The sequence below is a fragment of the Oryzias latipes genome, chromosome 1 (genome assembly GCF_053564925.1).
Source record: "Oryzias latipes strain Hd-rR chromosome 1, Olatipes_Hd-rR_3.1".
NCBI lineage: Eukaryota > Metazoa > Chordata > Actinopteri > Beloniformes > Adrianichthyidae > Oryzias > Oryzias latipes.
Window position 1 is genome coordinate 35,073,691 of NC_136237.1, and position 27,859 is coordinate 35,101,549.

Consider the following 27,859-nt stretch of genomic DNA (forward strand, 5'->3'; position numbering starts at 1 on the left):
CCGGAAGCGAGCCATTTTCTGTGGGTGACATCGCAGTCAGTCCAGTTCTCACATTCAATGGACCACACATAAACGACCTGACATCCACCCATCCATTGGTAGAAAGGGACGGACCATCACAAGACCCCACACAGAACATCACCAGAAGCTCATGGACTCCTGACCTACACAGAAAGTTGTCCCATCAATGAGCCTCACATCCCCCAGAGGCTGACAACCACTAACCCTAACTACACAACACTGCAAACTAGACAAACTGCCAATCAGTTCCACAGAACAGCCAGAGAGGGTGTAATGGGAAAGTTAAAGAGGAAGGCTGGGGCAACAAATCAAGACAATCAAGCCTGGCTGTTAAACAGAAGATAATAATGGACAACTCTCAGTAAACCTGAAGATGTGCAGTAACACAACTGCTGTTTCAATTTTCTCCATTTATTAAACTTACTGCTTTGCTGTTTGCTGTTTTAATCAATTAAACACCATCAATAAAATTAATGTTGACATACAGAAGTTAACTTTTGACAATCCGATGGAGAATTTGCACAGAAGATCACAGTGTCTAAGATTACCTTTCTAACCTACAATTTATAAAGAACTTAGGTCAAAGGTTCACTGTGAAGGCCAAAGTCAAAATTCAATGCTATCATTTGCAAGTAATGAAAATCAAATAAACGTCCTGATGTCTCATCAGAAGCTTTTATTTCCCCTCATAAAGGCTCAAGCTCATCATCTTTTAAGGCATTTCTGTTTCAACTAAACACTTATTGATCAGTTTTTCCAAACACCTCAATGAGTAAAAGGGAAACACCGTCTTAGAAAAGGAAAACCTTCCTCTAATGTTCATGTTGCTGTGTTTGACTTCTCTAAAGTTTGTGCTCAAACACTAATAATTTTTTTTACCTTTGTCACTACAAGAATAGTTAAATTTACACGAAAAGGGCAAATTTTAATCTTTCCTGCTTGAATTTTTTTAATTAAAATTTCATTTTAATTCAAGATAGCAGTCTATTTGCTCAAATATAAACCAAAGCCAGCATAGCCTGGCGATTACCTGTCAACATAAAAAACATTTAAACACAATCTATCATTCTAAGTGATGATATGTGAGTTAAAAAATTGCAGCTCTATGGACTGTTAGAATTATATTAGATAGAGATCTATTTAAGCAATTAAATGGATTAGATTCATGACAAAAATGACAAAATAGTTGAATATGAAAGTAAAAATTTGTCTAAAATTTCACTGCGAGATTGCAGTTTTTTCGTTTTAAAGCAGTGGGATTATTAAGAGTAGAAACTTCAGGAGTCAGGAATCAGAAAAAGAAATCAAGTTTATTCTCAAGGGTAATGGTTACATGGATCACCACCGCACACCACTGTCTGTTACCAGTTTGTCTGGGTCCCATGTTGGCTAATCAGTGTAATTAAAGTTTCTGTGTGTCAGTAGTTTATCGAGTGGGTGTCTCCCATCGGTGGTGTTTCATTGGGTTATGTCCCTGACACTCCCTGTCTCAGACTCTCTGAGTCCACAGCATTTTCACTTTAACTATAACAGATCCTAAATCCACATTTAATATTGAAGATGGACAAATTCCCACAGAATCATGTATTGATGGTAATTTCTAAATCACATCCAGAAGAAAAGTTTCAAGAAACTACTTTATAATTACTTTATGGTACTTTGTCCGACTTGTATCTATGACACTTGGTTTGCTGGGTTAAGTGATTTAAAAATGGTTATTTTGACATGTAGTTGTGTAATGAAGATATACTGAATCATTTAGAAGAATAAAGCCATGAATGCAGTTAAGGTATCTATATAAGAAAAGAGCAATCCTTGCCAGATATTTTGGTCAACTAAGAAGCTAGAAACAAATTTGGAGTCAACCCACAGGGTAAGAGTTGTTTAGGGTCCTTAGAGGTTGTGCACTTTATGATTTAAAAAAAAGGAGGAGAACCAGCCTCACAGGCTTATGTAGCAGCAGTGCTACCTTGTCTTAACAGAAGAGAAATTCTGAGCAGACAAGTGTTAATGCTTAGGATCACCATGCAGGAACAACTGAGCTTTTCACAAAAAACAAGACAACCCCTAATCAATGGAAATGTCTAGTCAATGAAGCATCTGCTGCTGTGGGTTTGGATCAGACACATCACAGGGATTGCTTTGCAGCCTCTAATCAAATGGATTTTGAGTTGGGACATGCTAACCTTGCATAGCCTCATGTCTAACTACAGTTCAATAAATGATTCAATTGGAGACTGCCATTGCAACTCATTTATTTGGCTCGCCACTAACAGCAACTTGGGGTCTTGTGGCGTATGAGTGTGCTTACGCCATTTCTGCTGATGTACTTCATGCTAGTTGCTAGCAACTTGTGTGTATGTGTGCAGCTGTATTTCTGCCTCATCTCCATTCCACCCCAGGCAGCTGTTTGGGTACAACAGCCACTACTTTGGTGTTGGAAAGTGGGGCACAGACTTCTGGAAGACTTCCTGATGGAGCAGCTATAGCGTAGCATCCTGGAAACAACCTTACAATGAGGTGGAAGGAGAACACTTTGATGCCCCAGGAACACAAGTGATCCCTGGTCGACACATTCATCAAGAATTAGTCCAGGTGAGCTCATCATCTGTACCCCTTGTTTTCTATGCCTATTGTACCACCATCCAAGACCGACATGGACGCACTTATGTTATAAGGGAATTTGAAACACCAGTGCATGTTGTCTTTGCATGACCCCAATAGGAGATCAGCAGTTGCCCTGTAGCAAAGAATCTATGGTGGTGAAAAGAGTACATCAACACCAAGTAGCTCACGAGGCAATGAAAGATACTTGAGCTTCTTGGAATCAGGCAAAACATAAAAAATAAACAGGGTGATGGTTCAATTTTTCACAAAAGACAAGATCTGGTGAGCTGGTGTCTAGAGGAAGCAGGGGCTTTTGCCTTAAGTGGTCTCACCTTAAGGGGAGCGCAGGTGTGCTTTGCACTTCCCTTGAGGCTCATGCGGCCACCTCTAGTCATGAAACTGGAACGTACCATTCTCACGCGGGTAGTAAATGTATCGTGAAGTACGACACACGAGTCATGATGTCATACAGTGCCCTTACATCACACTCTCGTTGTTAGTAAAGTGCAATTACTGGCTTCTTACTAACCATGCATAAATACCTCACCCACGGCTCATGCACATAATATGTAAGTGTCTGTAGGACACCTGTGGGACACAAACTACGCTCTGATTGTCCAATTTGTACGCAGTCAGGCTGCGCGCAAGGAGCATGCACGTATCACCTGAACAGCACTACACCATGCAAAGAGTAGCGGATTTGAGGGATCAGGAGATTGAAAACATGTAAAAATCCATGCAACATGCTTGCCTCACACGTACTTCACCTTTACATGTTGGATAAGATGCTATGGCCTGTTGCCCACATCACCCCCGTAGAACAAATTTCCATGAACATTTTGACTACAGGCTCACCAAGCAGTCAACGATCTTGATATTTCATTTGGACCTGCGAACAGTTTTGCCCATTTTTCACCTGCATGCACCAATAAGGGCAGAGGTGACCAAGGCCTTAACAATGAGGTATTAGGTATAACATGGATAATCCCCCAGACATAGTCTATCAATGAATCTACCTGTTATCTTCTCAGTCTTTTCTCTATTTTCACCATTCTTCTTAAGTGTCTCGTCTTTTTCACCACTTTTTATTGTTCTTTTAATATGATTTAAAACCATACATTCCTGGAAAGCTTTAAGCCGTACCCATACATGACAAAATGATAAAACATCTTTCTGCTCAGAAAGAACCAACTAGAGAAACAGTTTGCATTTACTAAAGCTAATCATTATAAAAGGTTTTGAGCAAATTCCTTTTGAGTGTCATTCTACACTCGCAGAGTCAGGAAACGGGTTAGTCATCACTGCTGTTTATTCTGCTCGTGCAAAACAACCCTGTTGAGGTCTGGGTGTTCAGCACAGTCAAAGATGTGTTTTCTCCATGAAAACCAGCTCGGCTGCATTGCAGTGAGCGACAGTCTTCTTGTTTTAACCGTTTCCTCAGTCAAAGCCAGACAATTGTTGAGTCCATAACTGCTGCTCTTCAGTATGCATACCAGTCAATCTCCTGCCCAAAAGTGACTCATGCTGCGTGTTTTGGTGGTAAACTTGTGAATGATTTCTTTCAACAACTCATTATGCACAGAGGAGTACAGCAAAGGAGTGCCAGATGAGCTGCTACAAGAGTCCGACTCACGCTTGTGCTTGGAGATGTAACACCTGGACCCCACTGGTTCCCTCTTTATACCAGATTTGAAAGAGGTGTTGACTCGTTTAGAGAAGGAGTACCTTGGTGAGAGGTGTTTCCTTACAGACAACAAGGAATGCTGAAGGCGACATGACAAACTTTTTTTGATTTTTTTTTCTGTGAAGACATCCTGTTACCTGAACGGCAGCAGGTGACTTCCACTCCCTCTTCAGCCTTTCATGTCTGTGAGCGTGTTGACAAGCATCACACATCCTGTCTGCCCTTACACAAAACAACCAATGAGGAGTAAACACCCACCTGAGCCAAAGGCTGACACACCCAAGCAAGACCTTCTGCACAGTAAGCATGCATGACTTAAGAAGAAAGCACAGACAGACTAACGAGACACAAACCTTTGAAACGCATCTGTATATGGAAATTTATGTGAGGGAAAACCAGTCCTTGATTGGAAAGAAAACACTGCGTTTATACATACACATTCCAAAGTTTGTTTTGACATTTCCTCTCAGTTATTGCTTTTGTTGGATTGAAAATCATTAAAAAGATGATTCAATGTTATGCAGATGACACCAAACAATGAAGCCTGATGATACTCATCAATTATTAAGAGGTGCTACCTTGTTTTAGAGAGGATAAGGACTCAAAAAAACTATTATTTCCAGCCTGTACACTATCTACTTTTAAACTTGTCCTTACCTGACAATAGACTTTGTACTGTGGAGCAACACAATTCCACGTTTTGCAAAGAATCATTCTGGCACCATTGGAATATCTTAGGTTTCATGTGTAAAAGCTAAAAAGAAATGTATTTTTGGTCTAATCATGAAATCATTACATTTATCTTATTAACTGACAAAAAAGCTAAGTTCATACCGGCCTCTGCAACACCCATTCAAGCGGCTACCTCCAAAGAGAAGTCCATGCAAACGGGCGTTTCAGGCTACTGCAGTCAAAACTCTCGTGTGCACATGTAGCTACAGAAGTTTTTATTTTTCGGGCTCTACGTACAAAACACACGGCCATTGAACACGTGTCAAAAGTTAAATCAGGTTTAACAAAATACAAGGTTTTCCATTGGGCTCCTCCTCTAGAACCATGTGTCCTTGACAGTTATTGAAAACTTTTTGATTCCTAAACACTTTTCTATAACTAGCATTCAGACAAGTATGTATAACTTCAGGGCTTCCTAATATTTTTAAACCATAACTGGAAACCATTAAATAGACTGAAGGTTGTCAACACAAACAGAAACCACTGAGTAACAAAAAATTTAAGACCAAAACATAAGAAACTCAACCAACAAGTCACCAATCCTCTAAAGAACAAGTCTGAAGCTTTAGGCATTAAAATTTAGTTTACTGATAGACATTTTGGTATTTTATCAATGCATTTCTTTAATTTTGAAATAAAATTTCAACTTATTTAACTATGAATTTTGTTTTTTAATCAGTGCAATTCTTCATATATGAAATTAGTTTGATTTATCTGTGTGATTTCTAGTCCTATTGTCTACAATTAATGCTTAAATTAATTTATTTCAACAGTGTGGAGCAGCGTCCACGCTGCTCCACACTGTTGAATTATGGATGAGAGGATTTTGGATTGTATCATAATTAATACGTTTCTGCAGATTGACGGGATTTGAATGATTTAAAAAAAAAAAATATCAGTCAGAGCTAAACTACTGAATTCCTATCTTTAGTGTTTCTGTCATAAGGTGTTGTTCACCTTCACGGATCAGGGAAAAAGAGAATCGCTGGAGAGATCTTTTTTTTTTTTTTTATTTGGGGGGCGGTTGTGGAGCAGCGGTAGGGCGGTCGACCCATGATCGTAAGATTGCAGGTTCGATTCCCGCCTTGCACGCCCATGAGTCGAAGTGTCCTTGGGCAAGACACTGAACCCCACCTTGCCTCTGGGGGTAGGCGGGCGCCTGTGTTTGGCAGCGGAGCCGCCACCAGTGTGTGAATGTGTGAGTGAATGTGCATGTGACTGGGTGAATGGGTCTGTGACTGTAAAGCGCTTTGTCCTTGTAGGAAGAAAGGCGCTATATAAGTATACGCCATTTAAATAAACCAATAAATCATATCAAATCAAATCAAGAAAACATTAGGGAGCATCTTTATGGAAGCTACAAAGTAGAAGCAAGGTGGGATTTCAACTCGTTTTACTACTGTGAATTCCTGAAACATTATTTAAACAGTGCCTAACACTGATTTAATGCATATGTAAGTATAATGTGTTTGTTGTCGATGTTCTATGGGACATTTATTAGTATGTTTTGGTGTTAAAGTTTCATTTTGTTATGTGAAGATGTTTTGCACAAATCCAACAAAGTGTAGTTGGATCTCAGTTCGTTGATACGTCAGATCTTCAGCAGGGCTCAGATTTAAAGCCCTGCCCTGTGAAGTGGAGGCTTGGACAGAAGAAGATGAAGGGTGTTAGGGGAAGGAAACAGCTGGTTAGAAGCCCAGAGGATATCAGTCTTCACGGGGAAGTGGGGGTGACGGGATGGATGGCAGAAGAAGAGGCCGTCTAATAATATTACTGCCACAAAGGTGTGTGTGTGTACGTCTGCGTCTCTTCCTTGGGGGATTACAGTTGAGCTAAGAAAGCAAACCCTGGCTGACAGTGTCCGTCTGGCTACTACAAATATGAAACATCCTTCTCTGGATCTGTGCAGCTTTTTTGGTAGTTTACAGCTGTTGGGGGATCTGTGGTTGTCGTTTGATGGATCCTGCAAAGCAGTTTCAATACCCACACACAGAAAGAAGGGGGTTTTGGAAATTAGATAAAATGAAGTGATCCAAATTTTCTCGGAGCAATTAAAGTTCGGTTAAAAGGCAGAGGCAGAGGATGGGAGGAGAAGCTGGGCGGCATCAGTCGCACAGACAGTAATGATGGCGCCACTGCTGTTTAACAATCAAAGATGGGAGGCGGGAACTTGCAAGGAAGTCTCTCCAGGAAAAATACAGGTGTTTGGTACAATCAAAGCTCAGCTTGCAAAAATGACTGGGTTTGAAGTTGAAAGGGGGGGGGGGGGGGGGGGGGGCTGGAGGTGAGGGAGGGGGTGGCTGCGGTGAGTGACTGCCTGTATGGACTAAAAAAAAAAATGTTACTCAGAACTGTGGGCAGGTCTCTCCTCCAGGATTTTGAATAATTAACAAGGATAAGGAAGTTGACTACTAGGTGCTTACTGTTTACTTAGCTTGGATTTTTTTCCTCCCCCCTTTGCTGTGGAAGGGAAGTGAGGCTTTACCCCAACGAGCTCTCTGGAGGCTGGCGTGTTGGCAGGAGGATTTGTCTAGAACACCGGTGCGGTTCCCGTGGGACTCGAGGACAAGCCAACCCATCCACAGGCTGGAAAACCTGAATCCGAACTAGGTTTATCGGCAGAAGATTTTGTATACAAAACACACTGCCTATAAGAAAAAAAAAAAAAAAAGCCAGAGAGACTCACATGCAAAATCACAAAGTACACCTTAAAGAATTCAAACTGATGTCTGTCCCCGAGTGAGGGAAACACTCCAGAACATAGTTCCTAACTAATTACTGTAATTAAAAATACAACAGAAACTAACGAGCAATGATGATGCTTGTTTAGGGGGGAGTATGTACAGAAAGATGTTTGTAAGAAAAAGATTTCGTGGAGTAATGGTTTCTCATTTTTTTCCACAAAAAATAAAAAAGTATTTTAAGGAAAAGACATGAAAACTACAAATCCAAGTGAAAAGCTGCTAATGAGTCAGTACGGCGACAGAGATATGATATAATAAGACTTCAACAACATAAAAATGTTAAGTCACTTTTGATTCAAAATGGCAACATCCACAAATCTGATGATTCTAAATCAAAGGTGGGCAAACCTTTTGACTCGTGGGGGCTACAAAGGGTTTTAAAATTTGACAGAGGGAGCAGATGGGTGCGTGTTTTGGTAATCCACCTCATTAGAGAAAGAAATGGAGATTTTTACCATGTCTCAGGGCCATATATGGGGGGGGGGGGGGGGGGGGATAACTGCACTTTTGTCTTTTTATGTAAGTTTAAGGGCCTTTATCATGCTATTCTTAAGCCTTTCAGAGAAAACTATAACCATGTATATAATATTACCTTTGGCACAATATAAAACACGTTTTTAATGAAATTTGATTTATTTGTCGCTGCTCTTTTCCTACCCGGAAGTAAGACGACTCGATCTCTGAGGCTCCGCCTTTCCCTCCTTTAGGGTGCCGCCCATTTCATGGCGTGAAACCTACACTCAGCCTCGGCAGCGTGTCTTCATTTCGCCCACGAAAACAAAACGACATCAACACTTTTGCAAAGATGAGCGCACATATTGTGCATATGAAAGGTTTTGGCCGATCTCAGCTAGCTCCTCAGAGAAAGTGTGTGTGTTAACCTGGGGGGCAGGGCTGGCAGCGCAGACTCTTCCTGGAAGGGGCGGTTCTCACTGGTCTACGTCACAATGGGAGAACCCGTCGTTTTTATAGATTGGAAAGGGCTGGTGCTCAGAGCACAGGTTTTTAGAGGAATACTCAGAAATGCATTAAAGGAGCAAAAAAGGGCACAAGGACAGGTCTTGAAATGCCTTTTTAGGCAAGACTTGTTATTTCCACGAAATGAGTCTGAGTATTTTCTATGTGTTTTAACGAAATGTTCTCTCTATTGTATCTGCAGACAAAAATACATTTTCCAGCTGCATAGACTTAGAACTTTTCCAAAATTGTATTTTTTGTACTTTAAATGTCATTATCCAATTTTGGAGGTCTCTTATTATTTGAAGAGATAGATTTCACAAACACTCATAAATTTTTATATATACATTTGTTACTTTGGCATAAACCTAAAAAAATTTATTAATTAAATTTTAAAATCTTTTGTGTCATTCAGATGCAGAGATCAAGAGAAGCTTTTTATCATCCTATAATTATCTTCTCTGTTTAAAAACCTAAATTACCCTGATGGCTGTTCAAAGGTTTGCCTATCTATAAATGTTTTCTCTGATTATATCCAGACAAGTTGACACAATAAGCTTTGATTTGAAATTTTCCCATACGATTGTCTCCACTGATTTTGCTGCTTTTGAATTTTGAGGAAAACAAGAAAAAAAGATGCGAACGACCTGAGAAAATAACACTTACTATGTTTTCACGGAGAAGTTGCTGCTTTTATTGATATAAAAAAAACACAAAGATTTAGCTTCTACTTACAGGGAAATCGGTTAAGATACAAAGAAAAACCCTTAAACTAAGCAACTAAAACACGGATAAACATTAAAATTCCTCCATGGTGTGTAAAGCTGAGGGCTTAACTGTGTATCATAATATAGAACATCATTATCCAGGTAATGCTGAAGGATCTGTGCCTAAGAAGTATCTTATTGCTGCTAGAGCAGTGGTTTGTTTATGTACTGTAGACAAAAGTCATGGAAAAAATGGAAAAAATTAAATGTAATTTTTAACTTTTTTGATTTGATTTTTGATTATAGAATCATTTAAGCTCATGTAAAAGGAAAGATTAATCTGTCAAAGGTTGAAGATTGCCTTTACCCCCCCCCCCATAAAGTGTAAAAAAGACTTACAACAAAATACTTTTTTTGTGCTTAGTTCTTATATTAAAATGGGAGCAACATAAAAATTTAGATATCTTTTCTACTTTAGAAGATTGTATTGTATCTTAAGTCATGGATGCAGTCTTAGACCTTAAATGACCATTACTTGTTGAGAGAAAAGCTTTTTTAAAAGATTTTAGAATACAGGTTCCTAATATGCTTCAACCTTTTACATATTTTTCATAAAAACAAACCAACTAAATTTGCGTAAAGTTTTTACAGTTTAATAAGTTAGATTTTTTAAGCAATTTTGTGTCATGTAGAGAACAAAGATGGTGGCCATTCTCAAAAATAGAATAGATTAAAAAAAAAAAGTCTTGCTTTCCTGTCAACTCATATAGAGAAAGAAAAGTGACAGACGTAAAAAAGTGTTAGACAAAATGCTATTGGTATATTTATGGAATTGTACTCTGTTCATTTTTACAGAGCCTCAAAAGGGACAAATATGGAATTAAAAACAAAACAAAACAGTGCTGGTTCTGGTCCCCACCAGAATGTTTCTGGTGCACATGATAAACTGGAACCATTTTTTCTCCCTCTTGTGGCCCCTAAAGGCTCCATAAGATAAAATTGTATAAAAGGGTGTTTTTTGTTACAAATTTTTTTTGTTTTGCATGCAAAAAAACTTCAAACAGGCTGAACTCTAAGCTCATCTGCTTTTGAAAACTATAAGATAAGCTGCAATTTAAAGTTGAAAAGCCACAATGTGTTTGTGTCAAAGACACGATCTGTTTGGTTTAAGTGCTCATCACGATATCGCTGGTCTGTTTTGTTCTTCCTACTTTACATTACAGGGTAAAATGTTGGGAAAGCAAAACCTATTTATCTATTTAGATGTGGTGTAAATTTGACTTTTTATAAAAATTAAAATACGAATGTATATAAATATAAAAGGTCAGTTCACGTCACGACCAAAGTTGTATCCCGTCTGCCACCAGATCACAAGAGGTCTTTTGGTTTTCCAGGTTTGTGCCTCTATGATGCTTTTTTTTTAAACATTTTCAGAGTAAACTATATCCATATAATATAGTAGTCCCTTTAGCACACTAAAGAACGATTTTTTATTAAATATTAGTTATTTTCGCAGCTCATTTTTCAACCTGGAAGTAAGACAACTCGATCTCTATTGTGAGGAATGAACAATATAATACACTTAAAAGCTCAAAAATGTTGATTTTGCCTGATATAGGCCCTTTAAATTAATAGAAATAATATAGATTTTTTTCACATATTTTTTTAAGTGCATTTGCTTTTACACTGGGAGTTTTCCAGATGAATAAATCAAATCAGGGCTAAAATCAGTCTAAAAAACACTAGCATTTACCTGCATTTACAAACTCATGTGGAAAAAAAAGAGAGAAATCTAAGCAAAGGCAGAAATAAAACTGTCAAACAAACTATCAAAACACGTTTAAAACAAGGAGAATTTGTATACCACTGGCTTGAAACTATACTATAATTAAATGTTATTAAGAAGAGACTTTCTCATTGTGCTTCATTGTACTCTCGGAAATGTGCTAACATTTTAAAGATGTCCGTAAACACCAGTTAGACGAGGTGTGTGGTCCTAAGCTCCCGCATGTGCATCATCCCGATACACAGAAAATATTTTTTTAATTCAAATCCAATCAATGTTCTACGTTTACTTAAACTTATAGTTCTCTAGGGATCCACCAGTTTGGGTGATTTCTGAAATACTGCAGCAGGTGTGTTGGAGCTGTCAGTTTTGGTCCTTGTGCTTTCGGGACATGACCGGAACATCATCGGGTCAGGCTCAGCGTTTTTAAAGTGCTGCTTCAGAGAAAGAGGAGCACTGTGAGGTAGGAAGTCCCTTCCCGCCGGCCTGTCTGTGGTCTGTGTTTGTGAGGTGATTTGAAGCTTCTCCACCAACATGCCGCAACAGGAAAGGAATTAACTCTGAGAAGAGACAACATTAAAAAAAAAGAAAGGGGAAGTCAAAGGAAAAAGATGTTAAAAGTTTTAAATGTCTTGATTCAAAGCCAACTACACCTCCACATGTTATGGGACATTTGGCACACGCTCTGAGTCTACGCTTGGATTTCAACGTTTGGAAGGGTTCTTTTGTTCTCTGAATGAGCAGACATCTCTGTTGGTTTGGCAGGAAAGGCCACATTGGAGCGATAATGTTCCTGGGCTTTAGGCAAACCGCTGCTCAGGAGGGTCTGGCAGGTCCACAGACAGCACTCACTCAGATGCTTGGCTTTATGCATTCATGCTGTAAACTGTTCTTCTCGAGACCATGTGACATGAAATAATCCCAATGTCGGTTCTCTGAGACTCAGGTCAGATTTCCCGTCGTGAGTCGTGCATTCTTTCATAGCCATGTCAATCAAAGGAAAAGAAAAGTATAATACAGTTGAGTTTCAATGTATTTTTTTCTTTAAAATGTTATAATTTTAACAATCCCCCGAGGAAATACAATGAAAACAAGTCTAAGACTTAATATACAACTGAGAGGACAGACAAATGGTGTATACTCATAGTGCTTTTCTACCCACAAGGCCCAAAGCGCTTTACAGTCACAGACCCATTCACCCAGTCACACACACATTCACACACTGGTGGCGGCTCCGCTGTTGAACACTGGGGTTCGGTGTCTTGTCCAAGGACACATCTATTCATGGGCGTGCAAGGCGGAAATCGAACCTGCAATCTTACCATCATGGGTCGACCGCCCTACCGCTGCACCACAGCGCCCATGATGAAATGATTGGCTCCCTAATGCGTCTCTTATCCGACCATCTTTAGCCTTGTTTCCACTGAGCGGTCCAGTCTGGTTTAGAATGGTCCTGGTCCAATTCATGCAAGCGATTCCACTCAAAGTTAAGGCCTGTTCACACCGGGACGAATTTCGCCGGCGATTTTCGCCGACGTTTAACGCCTCGTGACTAAACAAAGGGCACCAACGAGAGAGTGCACACTGACGCGAAAAAACGCCAAGCGCCAATGCGTCAAAAAAAAAAAACGCCTCGGGTTCGTTTTTTTTTTTCGACGCGTCGCGTCGAAATCTACTCGACCAATGAGAATGGCGCTTTTGCTCACGTGTCTGGAGCTTCTGAAGTTACAGTAAAACACAACTTGGGGGCGCTCAAACACAAAACTGCCTTGCTGAGCACACATACCAGCGAAGAAGATAGACGCCAAGTAGCGTCTACACAGCCGCGAAGAAATAATGACGGAAATTCTAAAACATCCCCGAACCAAGCACCAGTTGGAGCTACTGGTGCTTGAAATATTCATGTTTTCTTTGTATTATTCTGACTAGCGCGTAAATACTTGCTCTCTTCTTCTGAGTGAAAAGCGACTTTAAGAAGCGTAAAGTTGCGCAGCGCCACCTTGTGTACAGGAGTATTTCTGTTTTACAGTAAGCGCCATCTAATGTCAGGGAATGAAATTGCATGTTCGCTCGGCTCATCGTCAGCGAAAATCGCCTGGGTGTGAACACAAAAAACGTGGCGAAAAACGCTGGCGAATAACGCCTGGCGAATATTCGTCCCGGTGTGTACGGGCCTTTAGACTGTCATGGCGCACGCGACCAGCTTTGCGTCGTAGTAGTACGACCACAGCAAAAGCAAAGCCAACAACAACAACAGAGGCCATCCAGCAGCTCTTGTTTTTCCTGCTTGGCTTTTGGTATTTCGTATGTACAAAGCATTTAATGTTGTTTGAGAGAAGATTGCTGGTGGCAAAGAATAATGGCCTCCCGGCAATCAACGGGTTTCATCATGTGACAACAGTAGCTCCGCCTCAACCGTTCCGTTCTATTTTCCTATGGACCTACAACCAACGGGAAACCAAAAATGGTATGGTTCGGTCCGGCTTAATGGGTCCATTTTATAATGGAAACGCTCAAAATAGCAGACCGGACTGTGGAAACGAGGCTTTTTATGCCACATAAACTTTAATTTACAAGTCAATCACTTTTTGTAGGAGGCGTGAGCAAAATCCAGACGTCCTAAGAACCTTTTTCCATTTCAGGACTTGATACAAACCCAACAGTACGAAATACTGTAGTACTGTAAATGACCACTAGAGGCAGGCTTTACATAACAGCAAATTCCCAACAAGTCTGGTGGTGGAGATCGTACCATTTTAGATTGATGGAGGAACTTTTTAGAAAAGTAATTCTTTTTTTATGTTCATGACAACTCTGTTGGGGGTAATATTTTTAAATACGTTGTTCTGATTTTGTTAAAGCCCAGATTAGTTTATCAGGGAAATGTTTATTTGATTGGCAAGTGCTTGAACCAATGAAAGTCTCAGTTTGCTTCGTCCCACCCTTTTGCCCATTTTTATGGTATCAAGTTGAGCAAAGTAAACTCCAGTCCATATACACGTCCTTTTCCGACGTCATTTTTATTATTCAGAATATCACAGGTGATGTCAGAGATTAATGGTGGAATATATTTATAAGTTCAAGAAAGAATACAAATACGTAGAGTTAATAAAGTTATTATGAAAACTAGCAATTTAAAAGAATATTTAGAAGTACACATGGTATTTTCTAATATTTAATGGTATTGTTGGATTTGAAGTTAAGCATCATAGTATGTGACGTTTTCTCTGAACCTTTTAAATGTTAAAGCTTGTTAACCAATTATGTGGTTTACTCAAAATATAAAGATTTTTGTGTTGTTTTCTTTTTCTCTGAATTTCTTTTTTGTTTTCAATTTTAAACATTAGATTAAAGTTTACTTCACACATTGAAGAACGCACCGGGTCTTTGAAAACTAAAGAAGGCGTGACAAATTCAAATGGACCCACTCCCATCATCTTTGGATCTTTTGTAAACGCGTTCCCAGTGTCTTTTAATTTGATTATGCCAATTTTACCCAAACTATATCTTTTTTTAACTGTAGTAGATCATTAGATATTCACCTCTAAATTGTGGGCGGGACTGCAGCCAACAGAGACTTTCCTCACCGAAGATTTTCATCATGTGAAGGATGAGCAAAGCACATCTGTCACTTCTGTTCCAACTGATCACAAAAATCTCATCATTTTTAACGTCACATAAAAAATTCTTTTACCGCAGCAGCTGATTGTCCTCCTCCACCAAACCCTATGATCTGTGTCCTCCTCTTTCACCATCGACTCCACATCCTCCATCACTGCACCTATCAATCTCTCCTTCGGTCTTATTATAGTAAACATACTAAATATTAGAGAATATGATCAGCGTATATTATTATCAACTGTTTTTGTAAACTTCTGTTTAAATAACATGTTCAAATACTGTTGCTCATATCTTTCTGCTGTTTTAAAAATGTTTTTAAGGCCAAATGCTGAATGGATTCTCACATTTCAATTATGTTTAGGTACATGTCATACTTCAAAATAATAAAGGTTTGTAATACCGTGGCTGTCCAAAAGTGGCTGAAAACATCACACCCACTGCAATAAAAATAGTTTTTTTTGGGTGTTTTTAACATGTTCTTGTGACATTTTTCTGACATTTTATTTTACTCAAATTGTTGGAGCTGAAAAATGCCGTTTGACGAAGATTGTAATTACGACAAATGCACTGGACGGAAAGAAACAACAACACCCATTCTGATGAATCCACTTTTAGACAAAGAAATGCAATAACATCTCTGTTTTCCTCGTCTGAACTGAAATCTGACACAAAACTGCATGGCTCCAATATTGCTCGCCATTTTTGTTGCACCGCTAACGGTAGGTTGGGGGTGTGAGGGGTTTTAAGCTAACAGGAGTCAGGAGAGCATGTAAACAGAGAGCTCTCAGAAACGGGAAGGAGGGCAGGGTTTTTTTTATGGCCTTACAGTCCCGGCCACAACTCAGAGGTGAATTTCTAATGAACTCCTGCTGCTCTGCAGAAACTATGTCCCCGCTTTTCTGATTTTGGCTAAAAACGACAATCGTAATTAAAAGCTGATGGATGATTTTAAAATAGATCAAAAGATGATCTGAGTAGGACTGTAAAGCAGGCTTTGCATGTGTTTAATGTAAAGTTGTGTTTTTGGAGTTGGGAGCATTATAGTCATTGCTGATGCTTAAAGGATGCAGGGGGATGTTGATTCCTTCTATTTTTCTTTAATGGAAACCAGAATTCCAGACCGATTCCAGAATGTGAGACAGAAAATTAAGAACTTTCATTAAACCCCTGTACTGCTGCTTTATCAGTTACTTTTCTAGTTTTTACTTCTTTAACATTTTAATTAAGTCTTTTCCAATTAATATTCTTTTTCTTACTTTTGACATACTCTCCCCTGATCCAAAAAGGAGTTTCCATTTTCCAGGAAGCGGTTGTTAACACCTCATGGCTCATACTTCCTCTGAAATGTAAAAAGGAAGCTGGTAATGCTGAGATGATCCCTCCTCGTGCAGACCTTCACGTCCTCTTCCTCCTCATCACACACCTTTTTCAAAGGGGAAGGGGGCGGAGCCTGAAGCGGCTCTAGACAAACGGGCTGTCATAAAGTTAGTCAGTGCTGGGAAGGCTGCTCACCTGAGCGCCCCACGCGCACGTGCCTCACCTGGAGCGCCGGGGACGGAGAAATATGATGAGGATTTTATTTTTCTGGAGGCATTTCTCGAGGAGCAGCAGAACTGATCCGGGTTGTTTTAGAGGAGAAACCGCAGCGACTCCAAAGCAAAGACAGGTATATGGTTGATTTTATTTGAATCATTTTTAACAGTGTTGCGTCTTTAAAACATTTTGTGCAAACAGAAAACCCCACTTTAATGCACACTGCAGGGTTTTTTCTCATTTTATGTTTGCACTGCATTTATGTCTGTGGTGCAGCTTAAAACACATTCAATGCTAAACCGTTGAAGGACATTCAAGGAATATTTATTTAAATATGGATCTTTATAGGAAAGAAACAACAAATCAAAAACTTAAAACGTATCAAGGTTTTTTAAAAAGGGGGCAATGTTTCAGAAATTAAAATATTTCCATTCAGTTTTCTTTCAACTTTGTGCTTTCTTTAAATAAATAAAATGAATTAAAGTTTCTGATTTTTTTTTTTTTGTGCTTAAAATTTTGAAAATATCACCTTAAAGTAGTCAAAAGGCCGTAAAAAGTCAGTGTGTTAAAAAAAATGAAACAAAAAATATAAACTAATCCATTTTAAAGCAAACTGAAGCTTCTTTTTTATTTTTTTAAACACATAAAAAGGAGCTGTGCAGCAGCATCCACCTCCCATTAGTCAGTCTGAATGAAAAAATGTTTTGTTAAAAGAATTTTTTCTCATTAGATGTCAGTTCACAGTACCACATTTTACTATTATATATATATATATATATATATATATATATATATATACACACCTAAAAATACAATGTTAATCACTGACTGTTGTGTGTTTGTTGCTTGGCGAATGACTTAGAAATCCTGCTCTTTTGACTCTTTAAGAACATTTTTCCGTTTTTAAATACAGGTATGTAAAAAATTAGCAAAAGTTTTTGATGCAAAAGTATCCAACGACCAGTTATTTGTGGATGAAGTATTTCAAATAGATTTACTCAATATCTTGCAATAGAACTAAAGGAGTGATAAACAAAACATAGCTGTTTTTCTATATTTGTGTTTAAATGTTTTGATTAGTTTCTTTCAGTCATAGATGCGGTTTTAAGGTTTTAGAAAAACTGACATTTAATGTTGCAAAAGTTACAAAGATTTGGAATAAAAGCATTTTGTTTCCAGTGTTTTTTCAGTCATTTAGAAGAAATAAAATAATGTTTTTACTTAACAATATGAAATAATTCCTAAATTTAAAAAAAGCCAGATAAACCTGCTGCAATTTTTTGTGCTTTTTCGATTAAAAAGTCTCGAGTCTGGCGTGAAATCCGGTTTTTATTTTGCTGTGTGAACGCGCCGAATGCAGATCTGGATTTAAAGTAACCCGAAATATTTAAAACTGCACAAACCTCTTCTCTTTTCTTTGCCTAGGAATAAAATGACGTCCTTTGTGTCTGAAGGACCTCTGCTCTTCATCCCACAGTTCGAGCTCAGAGGAGCAGATTAGCCGAGATTAGAAAAACAGCGCTGCACGTCGCCAGTGTAATCCTCGCTCAGGTGTGCAGCCCAAAAAAAAAATTTCAGACGGTTCAGATCCGTTTTTTGCAGTTTGTTTTGACATGTTTCTCTTGAACTTGGCCGCTGAGCTCGTTTGAGTTGGACTGAAATGCGTTTGAAGTTTGTCATTAAAGGGACTTCTAAGGTGACCCCTGTCTAAGAGCTGTGCAGCAGCGTCCGCCTCCTGGAGCCGGTTCCCACACACTCTGACATCTGGGACCCAAATCTTTCATCTCCTTCTTAGGATTCTAAACTTTCCATTCCGGCGTTTTTGTTTTTGTCGTAATAAAACCGTCATTGGGCCTCAGACTTGTAAAACTCCGACCATGCCGGGTCTTGGTCGGGCAGGTTTTATGACCCCCGGCTCTGTCATTGGGGGCCGACCTAACGCCACCTGTTTTCCTGAGGTACTCGGAGAGCTCGGGGCGGTTTCACAGCCGGAGGAGCATGCCTGAGCCGGGGTTTGTTTACGGTCCTGTCAGCGGCTGCAGAGTCTCTGCGTGAACCGTCCCACTGTAAGTCTGGGCATTCTCCAGAAATTACAGAGCAGCCGCTCCGGCTCCGGGCTGACGTGAAATAAATCAGGCTGACCTTCAATATCGGACCTTTAATTAGGGGATGCCAAACTAATTGCTTTACGATTTCATTCTGCTCAGAAAGCAACTCGGAGCTGCTGTGACTCAAAGAAACTTTGTTTTAATAAATTTGCTTCCTGTCACGAATCTTTTGAAGGTTAAATTATGGAGACTTAAGCCCTAATGTTCTTAAAAATCTTTCTAACAATGCCCAACTTTGGGATTTCTTCTATAAAATAACAATTTGGGAGAAAAAAATAGCATCATTATGGTTTAGAAGTAGATAACATCTTAAAGGGTTCAGCCTAAAAATAAAAAACACAGCATTAAAATTGAAATATTTGCACTTCATTTTCAAGCGGCATTCAGTGAAAACGTAAAAGAACGGTTCTTTATCATCTTAGACCTTTTATGTTTTTCATTTAAGTTTTTTTGCGGTACCAAACCGTAAAGCCTGTTTTGTTTTGGTCACTTGCAGTTTTCCTCTCCTTACTTAATTTACGATAAAGTTGTGTTTTTGTCTGAAGTGAACCCTATCCGAGTTCAGGTGAATTTTCACACCTGCCCCAAAGAAAACAGCCTCTACCAGCTCAGCGGCCTTGTGGTAGAAAATCTGCCCTAAAAATGGAAGGTCGTGAGTTCAAATCCACCGTGGAGGCTTACCAAAGACTCTGAAAATGGGACTCTCAGCTTTAACACTCAGGACGGTTGTATTGGGGGGGTTGAACCACGAAATGTGTGCCTGCAGCTCACCGCTCCTCCAGGGGATGAATCAAATGCAGAGAACAAATGAACAAAAAGCGTAAAAAAAGAGTTTTGCTCTGGAGTTTGATGTTAGAGAATTGCCAAATGCCGCTCTGAAAGAGGGAAGATGTGGGTTGAGGTGGTCGTCCTCACTGTGGTGGAATTCTAAAGCCACGTTCACACCGGCCTCGCCAAAGCGTCTTGTCCTTTCTTGTTCCAAACTCTTCCATTCACACAAAGCTACGCAAGTATCTACAACCGTTTTTGGGCGGTTGAACTCCCATTGAAAGGTAAAGCAGTTGACCAATCAGGGATTTGGTAGTGACGTATGAATGGCGTCCTTTTTAATTCATGGAAGTACCAACCGTTTAAAAATAGATCATGGAGGAGAAATTAATAATTGCAGTTTGTGCCCAGCAGGAATGACATGACAGCAGGTCTTTCATAAATTGAATTAAATGATTCACCCGATTTGCACCGTATCATCAACACCGAGCCTCTTCCCGCTGTGCGTACATGCTTAAGCAGTGACCGTCCAGTGTGAACACCGTCTGCTAAGAGCGCGTTCAAGAACTTGCATGCATCGCTTTCTTGATACCCGGTGTGACCGTTGCATCAAGCTTTCCTGACTGCAGGTTTTGTGTTTGTTGAGTTTTCATTGGATCCCTTTTTTTTTTGTTTTTTTTTTTTGGTTGTTGAATTATTTGACTGAGGTTTATTTTCTTTTTTTGTTTTTAAAGCTGATCTTGTTATCTTTGATTCATGGCGTTGATGAAGACCGACAAAAAGGCTTCCTGTCGTACTGAAAGATCTCTTTGCAAGCTGGTTTGGCACAAAACTTTAACAAGCCTTCCATCACCTGCAGGAATCTGTGGCCACGCCCCCTTCACTGGCGGCCAGCATGGCCAAAGCGCACATTCCTGCGGTGTGTTGGGGACAGGATACAATCTCAGCGGGCCCTTAATTATACACATGAAGTAACTGTTCTGCTGTTGTTGTTGGACTCTGGATCTCTGTCTCCAGAGCGCCGTCAGTCTGCGGATGGTGGAGCCTTCCTTGCCGCCAGCGTGCAACAGGCGGGGCGTTTTACACGTCTCTGTCTTGTACCCCGCCTGGGGGCCTGTTGTCATAAATCAAAAGTGATCCATTGAAAAAAAAAACTGGTTCTTCTGTCTGCCAGGCTTCATCTTCACAAACCTCAAAAACATACAAATAGACTTTGGCCCACAGCCATACCTCCCTGGAACGTCTTCCTCCACCGAGCTGTTCTCCTGTCAACACTCCCCGTCTTCTTCGTCCAACCCCCCCGGCTCAGAGCGCGAACGGCCTGCGCTGTTGTCGCTCTCTGCGCTCGTCTTTGACTGTCTTCCATGGGAAGTACCTGGCAGCGGATGCATGTGGCAGGCCTCTGTCTGGACACGTTTACCCCCCCCCTTCCATGTCTTCATGGACATGCAGCGTGAGAACGGTTGTATCCATGGCAATGGGAAAGGAGGGGGGGGGGGGGGGGGTATTTGTTTTTTTAAATGATGTACACAATATTTGGACCCGAAAGGGTGAAGCTTTAATCCAGAAATACAGATCTGCAAAAAAACTCCTCCGAATTGAAAGATGCTTGAAGTCTGCTTTGGCTGCATGGCTTCCATCTTTCTATTCCAATGCTGAATGTGAAAACTGGATTTTAAAAAAGTCTAACAGTTTGGATTTTGGACACTTGAAAGCAGAAAGCCACCCTGTACCCTTGTGTTAAAGACCCACTCCTCTGAAAACTGTGGTTTGCATGTTTTTAACATGTTCTTGTAGCATTATTCTCATGCTGGAGGACGTGTATTTTTTGGGAATAACTGTGAATCTGGAAAATATACTGGACGGGACTAAAGCTCCCTGATCCGCTCCATTCTGATGCATGACTTGCAGAGCATGCAAACAGAGAGCTTTCTGGCACAGGGAGGAAAAAATGGCATAATCGTAATTAAAAGACCACTGGGAACACTTTTTAAATATATAAAAACATGATCCAAGTGGGACTTCAAGGGGCCAACCCATCCTGATGTCTTTGTGGTCACTGACATGGCCGGTCTGCCAGAGGGTCACTGGTTCGATCGGTGGAACAGATTCCCAAACCTTTCACCCAACTGTGGTAACCCTTAAGCAAGCCCTCATCCGCTGTTGCGCTAGTGGAGCTTCACGTGGCTACAAGCTAATCTGTGGTTTTTTCTAAAAACGTGTTTCACTCTTAGCACAGGAAAAAGTACCTGTTCAAGAACTTTTCAGTCTCAGCTGCTACTTTTCCTTCATAATTTTTGGAATTGATTAAAAAAAAAAAAACATTTGATACTTGATATGTGAGCGCTTTTCTTCTACCTTTTTCCACTTTAAAATTTAGATGAGAATTTTGTGCAGTGATTGATTAAACTAGAATTTATAGTTGTATAGAAATTCTTAACCTTTTTAAAACTGGAGCTGTCGCCAGCAACATCAAATAACAGACGCTCAACAGTTTGCGCAATTAATCTAATCCCAACAGATTTTCATGCAGCATTACTACACTTTAGTGGAGTAAAGTGTTTCATATTGGGGCAAATCTGCTTTCCTCAGTTTCTGACAGAATCCACTGGAATTACACTAAGTGCACAAACAGTTGACGAGTTACGGTTATTCAAAAAACAGTGTGGAACAGTTCAGCTGAGTGCAAAATGTATTTTTAAAGTTAACTCCAAATTAAAAGGAGCTGTCGCCTTCCGTCCTTTTCATGTGGCAGACTTTGGAGAGATTATATTTTTGAGTTGACCTTAGATTGCATTAGTCTTCACACTGAGAAATAGTAAACATAAGTTATTATGTGGCAATCCTAGCAAATGTATGAACCATATCCTTTTGTGGCAATTTTTTTATCAGTTGAGAACAAAGAACAGAACTGTGAAGGTGGAGATTGATACGACTAACTGAACCAGCTAAGTCAATTAAGTCACAGATTCTACAAGTAAAAGATGAGAGTTCTGCACCTATGAAAACATTACAGCCCTTTCTTATTATTTATGTGTGACAACTTGCAAAATTGGTGACTGAAAATTACTTTTTTGCCCCACTGTACGTCCTTTGTGCCCCTCAGTAGAAGGTTGTGTACCATTAATTTAACGTAGAGTTATCAATTTGGGAATTCTCAAGAACTTTAACATGGCTAGCTAAAACCGCTAATACTATTTTTGTGTTTCTTTTTGCAGATCTTTTTAATGTACGATCATTTGGCCATGTGCTGAGCTTCTGATTTACCTAAGAAGACATCAATTCATCCACAGTCCGGCTTACAAACCAGCTGCTCACATGGCCCACCCCTATGAGCCGTGGCTGAGGACAGCACCACCTGGTGGCAGCTCAGACGACATGAACATTCCCTCCTGGTGGGATCTTCATCGTGATGTGCAAGCAGGGAGCTGGATTGACCTGCAAACTGCACAAGGATTGCCTCCTGTGAGTCCAGGGAGCTCCATGGGGCTTCAGCCCTCCTTAGGGCCCTATGGGTCCGACCCACAACTGTGCACACTGCCACCAGCCCAGCTATCTCCGGCGTCGCATTCGCCCCACCTTTATCCGCAGGATGGCTTCAAGATGGAGCCGATGGCCTCTGATATGCTGCAGCAGGAGGCGTACTCCCTGGAGGAACCTCCGGAGACCTCGGTGTCACATCGGCCAAAACCGCAGCGCCGTTCCTCCTCCAGGGGCGCCGGTCAAGCGGTGTGCCGCTGCCCCAACTGCGTCCATGCGGAGCAGATGGGCCAGAGCCCCGATGACAGCAGGAGGAAGCACATGCACAACTGCCACATTCCCGGCTGCGGTAAAGCCTACGCCAAAACCTCCCACCTGAAGGCCCACCTGCGCTGGCACAGCGGCGACCGGCCCTTCGTCTGCAACTGGCTCTTCTGCGGCAAAAGATTCACCCGCTCGGATGAACTGCAGCGCCACCTACAGACACATACCGGCGCCAAAAAGTTCAGCTGTGCGTTGTGTCCTAGAGTGTTCATGCGCAATGATCATCTCGCAAAGCACATGCGCACACACGAGTCCCCGCCGGGACAAGGCGAGGAGCGGGTGAACGGAGAGGGGAGGGCAGATAAAGGCTTTGATGGGGCCACGCCCCCGCAGTCAACGTCTGACGGGGCAGAGCCCCCGCTGAAGCTGAAGTGTGAGGCAGACCCCTCAGGCCAGGCCAGCTAACTTCACCTCCGATTAGTTCAGGGTACGCCGGCTGCTTCCCGCTCCGATACAGAGGTGGCATAGAATTGCAGTAGAATAGAGAGTAGGTGAAAGATTTGACTGACGGGACAGAAACGTAGAAGGGTGAAGCTGTTTGGAGCTCACGGACACAGGAGGATGTCCTTCTAGGTCCAGAAGGTCACAAAGAAGGTTGCTGAGCCAAAGCGAGAGCTGCAACCAGGAGGAGGCCACAGAAAAACGGCGGCTGGTCTGAAACACATCAGTGCAACAAAAACAGACCCGTTTCAAAAAGATGACGAATATTTCTTTATGTGAAAGTTTGCTTTCAGTCAAATGAAACAGTTACATAATATATTAGGATTGAATATTAAGATCGAGTGTTCTACAATGTGACGGCTGATCGCCAGAGGCGTGTTTATTTTCACACAGTCTGACAGCAGAAAGGACTTGATGACAGTCAAACAACGACACAATGTGAACAGGTATTCAGGACGGAGCAAACCAAGGCAGCGCGTTGCTTCTGAGAGGAGGAGGACGAATCACAACAAGCTGAGCCTGAACGTTCAAAGAGCCGTCTAGAAGTGGAAGCTGACCTGGATGGGAAACTGGTTTCTGTTGGAACACGTTGGCGACAGCAGGAAACAACAGATCCATCAATGTTTTCGCTCTCAACGGTGGATCAAAAAGGCAGTAATATGAGAAACAAACAAAACGCACCTGTGGTGAGATGCATCCCCCCTTCTCTCAGCACCACGTTGCGTTTTTCCGTCTATTGTTTAAGTTTTTACTGTCGGTGACAGCTTTTCTGTGGAAGTCTCAAGACAGCATGAAAGCATGCAATTTGACTAGTTTTATCTTCAGAAAATGAAACGTTTTTCTCAAGTTTATAGCACAAAGTCCACAGGAGTGAGGATTTGTTTGAAAATAAAAAACATTTAAAATAACCAAAACATAATTTTGGAAACAGTTTTATAGAAAATGCAGTTGTTGTTTTTGTTTTACAAACAATGAAATAGAATATTCTACTTAAGCCGGTCTTTTTTGTTTTGGGGAAAGAGAAAAAATGTCAATGTGAACAAGAATGAGTGGATTAGCATTAGAGGGCCAAATAGAATAACCAACCCCTACCAACTATCAAAAACAAGTAGTTTTTTATATCATTATTTTAAGGTTTTTAACATAGATTTTATATTATCCCCCTTGAGTTTGTATTTTCAGTCAGTAAAATGTATGTAAGCTTAGACATACAAAGACTTAGTACCAAATCAAGATGGCTTCTGTTGATGTCAATGGGTGGAAATATAATTTTATCCTATTTTGTGTTGTATTTACAAATTTAAATATAAAAGACCACCAGTTTTCCACAGCTGGGTGCGTGAAATTTTCTTTCATGTCAACCCGCTGGAGGAGTAAGGTGCAATCATAATCTCTAAAATTATTTTTATATGTTTTTGGTAAGATCGGACACACAACCTCCCAATTTCCAGGCAAGCATTTTCTTAATACCATGGTTTATTTACAGGAGTTAACAGCTTTTATTATCTCAAGATAACTCGGCTGTCTAAATATTAATTATGAATCAGTTTTTGAAAAATTATAAGATAAAAAAAATTGAATTTTTTTTTCTTTTCTGGGGGGGATTGGACAGGCGTAAAAAATTTTTTTGAAATGGCTTCCATTAGAGTGACTGACTTTTGAATTTTGCAGGTTTTTTTTAGACAAAATTGAAAGCACCTGGTTGAGCCAAATGCTGCCGATACCTCCAGCGGACTTTCACAAAAGCCAATAGCTACTTTCTAAGCCGAGGCGTTGGCATCCAAACTTTGATGGGTAACAAAATTATATTGCCTCCTTGACCAACACTTTTTTTTAAAGGGCCTATATCATCCAAAGTTAACTTCTTGAGCTTTTAAGTGTATTATAATGTTAACTCCTCACAAAAAAAAACAAAACGGTCCAAAGCTGTAATACGAAAGGCTTAAGAATAGCATGATGTGGACCCTTAAAGAAATCAAAATGATCAACAGAGGAAACGTCCAAAAAAATGTATTTGTTCTAGTTACTTTTTGTCTAGTTTGTGAAACAAAAGCGTGTGTGGACTCAACACGTGACTGTTTGGGTTTTAGATCTATCTGGCTGTGTTGCTACGCTGTTTTGAGATGCCAGAACCGGTCAGAGTTAGCATTTCTTGCTAAATTAGCGAATTTGAATTTCTAGCAGCACTTAAAACTTTTGTCAAATCTGAAAGTTTGCTTCTTCAAATGGACCAATTTAGATTTTCCTTTTGAGGTTAGTTTTCATGATGACCCTCGGCATTCTGTTACTTTTCTACTTTAGTTTGAGGCGGGTTTCTTTCTTTTTTTTAAATTGCTAGTTAATGACTCCGATGAAAATTGTGTTGTTTTTGCTTTTTACCATGTTCATGTGGTGTTTTTCTGATGATGGAGGACATATATTGAGAAAATTTAGCTTAAAATTACAATTATGAGAATGTCTTTGTTCAAATGGTTATGAACACGAAAAAAGGAGCAGACCATAAAAAACGTGATTGAAAAAAGAGGTTATTTGTGACGTAGAAAATACTCAAGCTCCCTGTTCTGCTCCATTCTGATGCTTCCACTTGTAAACAAAATAGATCCATAAATCTCTTAGTCCGAGCCATCTGGCTCTAGACTGTACATCTGGATAGCTTGCCATTTTTGTTGGTAAGGGATGTAAGCTAACAGGAGAGACTGTAAACAGAGAGCTCTCAGAAACCAGGAGGGGAAAGGGGGTTGTTGCTCCACGCCAATGGTCCCATCCACAATGTAGAGGGAAATTTCAAATAAAGTACTGCCGATCTGCAGAAATTATGTAAAAAAAAAAGATACTAGTTTTGTTTATCTTGACTATAAGCGGCATAATCATAATTAACATACCAATGGAAACACTTTGAAAATAAATAAAAGAGGATCAGAGTGGGACTTTGAAACACACTAAAGGCCTTTACGAAAGACCACAAAAAAATCTTTGAAGAAGCTGGTGAGCTTTTAAAAGTGTAACAAATACCAAAGACATACAAATAATATATATTTTTGACTTGTGTGCTGGAAAGAAAATGAAAACAATGTTTTGTTTAGTACGTATTTCCTTTCGTCAAAATAAGTAAATTACACCAACATTGGTAGCTCTGCTGCCCTCTTGTGACCAAAGATCATAGCAGCAAAAAATACTCATGTTTCCTTGAAATAATGTCTCGAATAAAAATTTAATTTCACCTGGTTAAAAAAAACCGCTCAAGCAGAGCAAGTTTATGAGTAATGTTGCACATTTTTCAAAATTCAGTCTCTTTATGGGTAGATTCTGGTCAAGATCATCTCTAATATTTAAAAGAAAGATGACAACATTAAGGAGGTGAATGCAAACATGAGCAGTTTCACAAATCTGAAAAATTACAGTGCAGTAGAACTACTATTAGATTTTTTTTTTTTTATTAAAAAGAGACACACTTTTGTTAAAGATGGAATAAAAACTGATCAAAAAATGACAGAATAAAGAGAACAGAGAAGACAATAATGAGGAAAATAAGTTTTAATTTTAAGGTTTTTCTTTAAACTTCCATAATCACTATTGCATAATCTGTAGTCGAGTAGCATGCAGGATGTTAGGAAGTGTGAACTTCATTACAGAAGATAAACCCAGAAACTTTAAGGGAGGATGAAAGTTTATATTTATACATAGAAGCTATTGAAGACTGCTTAAATTTTAGTCAATCGCTGCTTATTGACTAGTATTATTAATATTTGTTGATGCTCTTTTAGATAGATTTATTATATTTCATTTTACAGAAACTGGTTTTTACATAAAGTGCCTTAGTTGTGGAAACTGTAATAAATAAATTAAACACAAAGTTGTAACTTCTATTTAATCTATGATTGTCAATTAAAGAGAAATAAAACTACAGGTTTTTTTATGTCTTGTCTTTATTTTATGAGAAAAGTACAAACTGGAACCAAGTTGTTTGTTTTACTGTAACCTGAGCCTTTTGGCTCAGCTCCTTCTATACCACAACTGATCCAGCAGAAACTCTTTTGCTCAGTGCAGGAGATCATTGTCTCCACGAACACAGAGAGGGAAAACCATCCTTTTCCAGTGGAGAATCATGGCCCCGCCAACTTGGAGAAGCTAGTTTTCACTTCTGCCACTTCAACACTTGACTAGTCTCCTCCAAATGTTCTGGTTGAGATGAAATTTAAGAATCCCCAAAGTAGAACTGATATCAAAGGTCATCCTTGCATTTGAAACACGCCTGACTTACTGCCAGCAATATAAACTAGGCTACTATTCAGGTTAAACAGAGACTGGACTGACCCTTAAGGGGACCCCACCCCCCATACTCCTCT

General features: G+C 39.9%; 1 protein-coding gene across 4 annotated transcripts; it reads left to right on the forward strand.

The window, feature by feature from the left end:
• The first annotated feature begins 2,524 nt into the window (after nt 1–2,524).
• sp6 (Sp6 transcription factor) lies at nt 2,525–27,419 on the forward strand. Of its 4 annotated transcripts, none has more exons than XM_078946379.1 (3): nt 4,219–4,357; nt 4,438–4,612; nt 22,487–27,419. In XM_078946379.1, the coding sequence occupies exon 3, from the start codon at nt 22,587–22,589 to the stop codon at nt 23,475–23,477; it is 891 nt and encodes a 296-aa protein (XP_078802505.1). In that variant the 5' UTR covers nt 4,219–4,357; nt 4,438–4,612; nt 22,487–22,586; the 3' UTR covers nt 23,478–27,419. The 4 variants fall into 4 exon arrangements, with proteins under 4 accessions (XP_078802509.1, XP_078802505.1, XP_078802502.1 ...); XM_078946376.1 differs by lacking the exons at nt 4,219–4,357; nt 4,438–4,612 and adding exons at nt 16,351–16,525; nt 17,818–17,943; XM_078946383.1 differs by lacking the exons at nt 4,219–4,357; nt 4,438–4,612 and adding an exon at nt 2,525–2,616.
• Nucleotides 27,420–27,859: the final 440 nt, after the last annotated feature.

Excerpts from the sequence above, each read along its gene's own strand:
- sp6 (XM_078946383.1), top strand. The coding sequence starts at position 22,587 with ATGGCCCACCCCTATGAGCCGTGGCTGAGGACAGCACCACCTGGTGGC.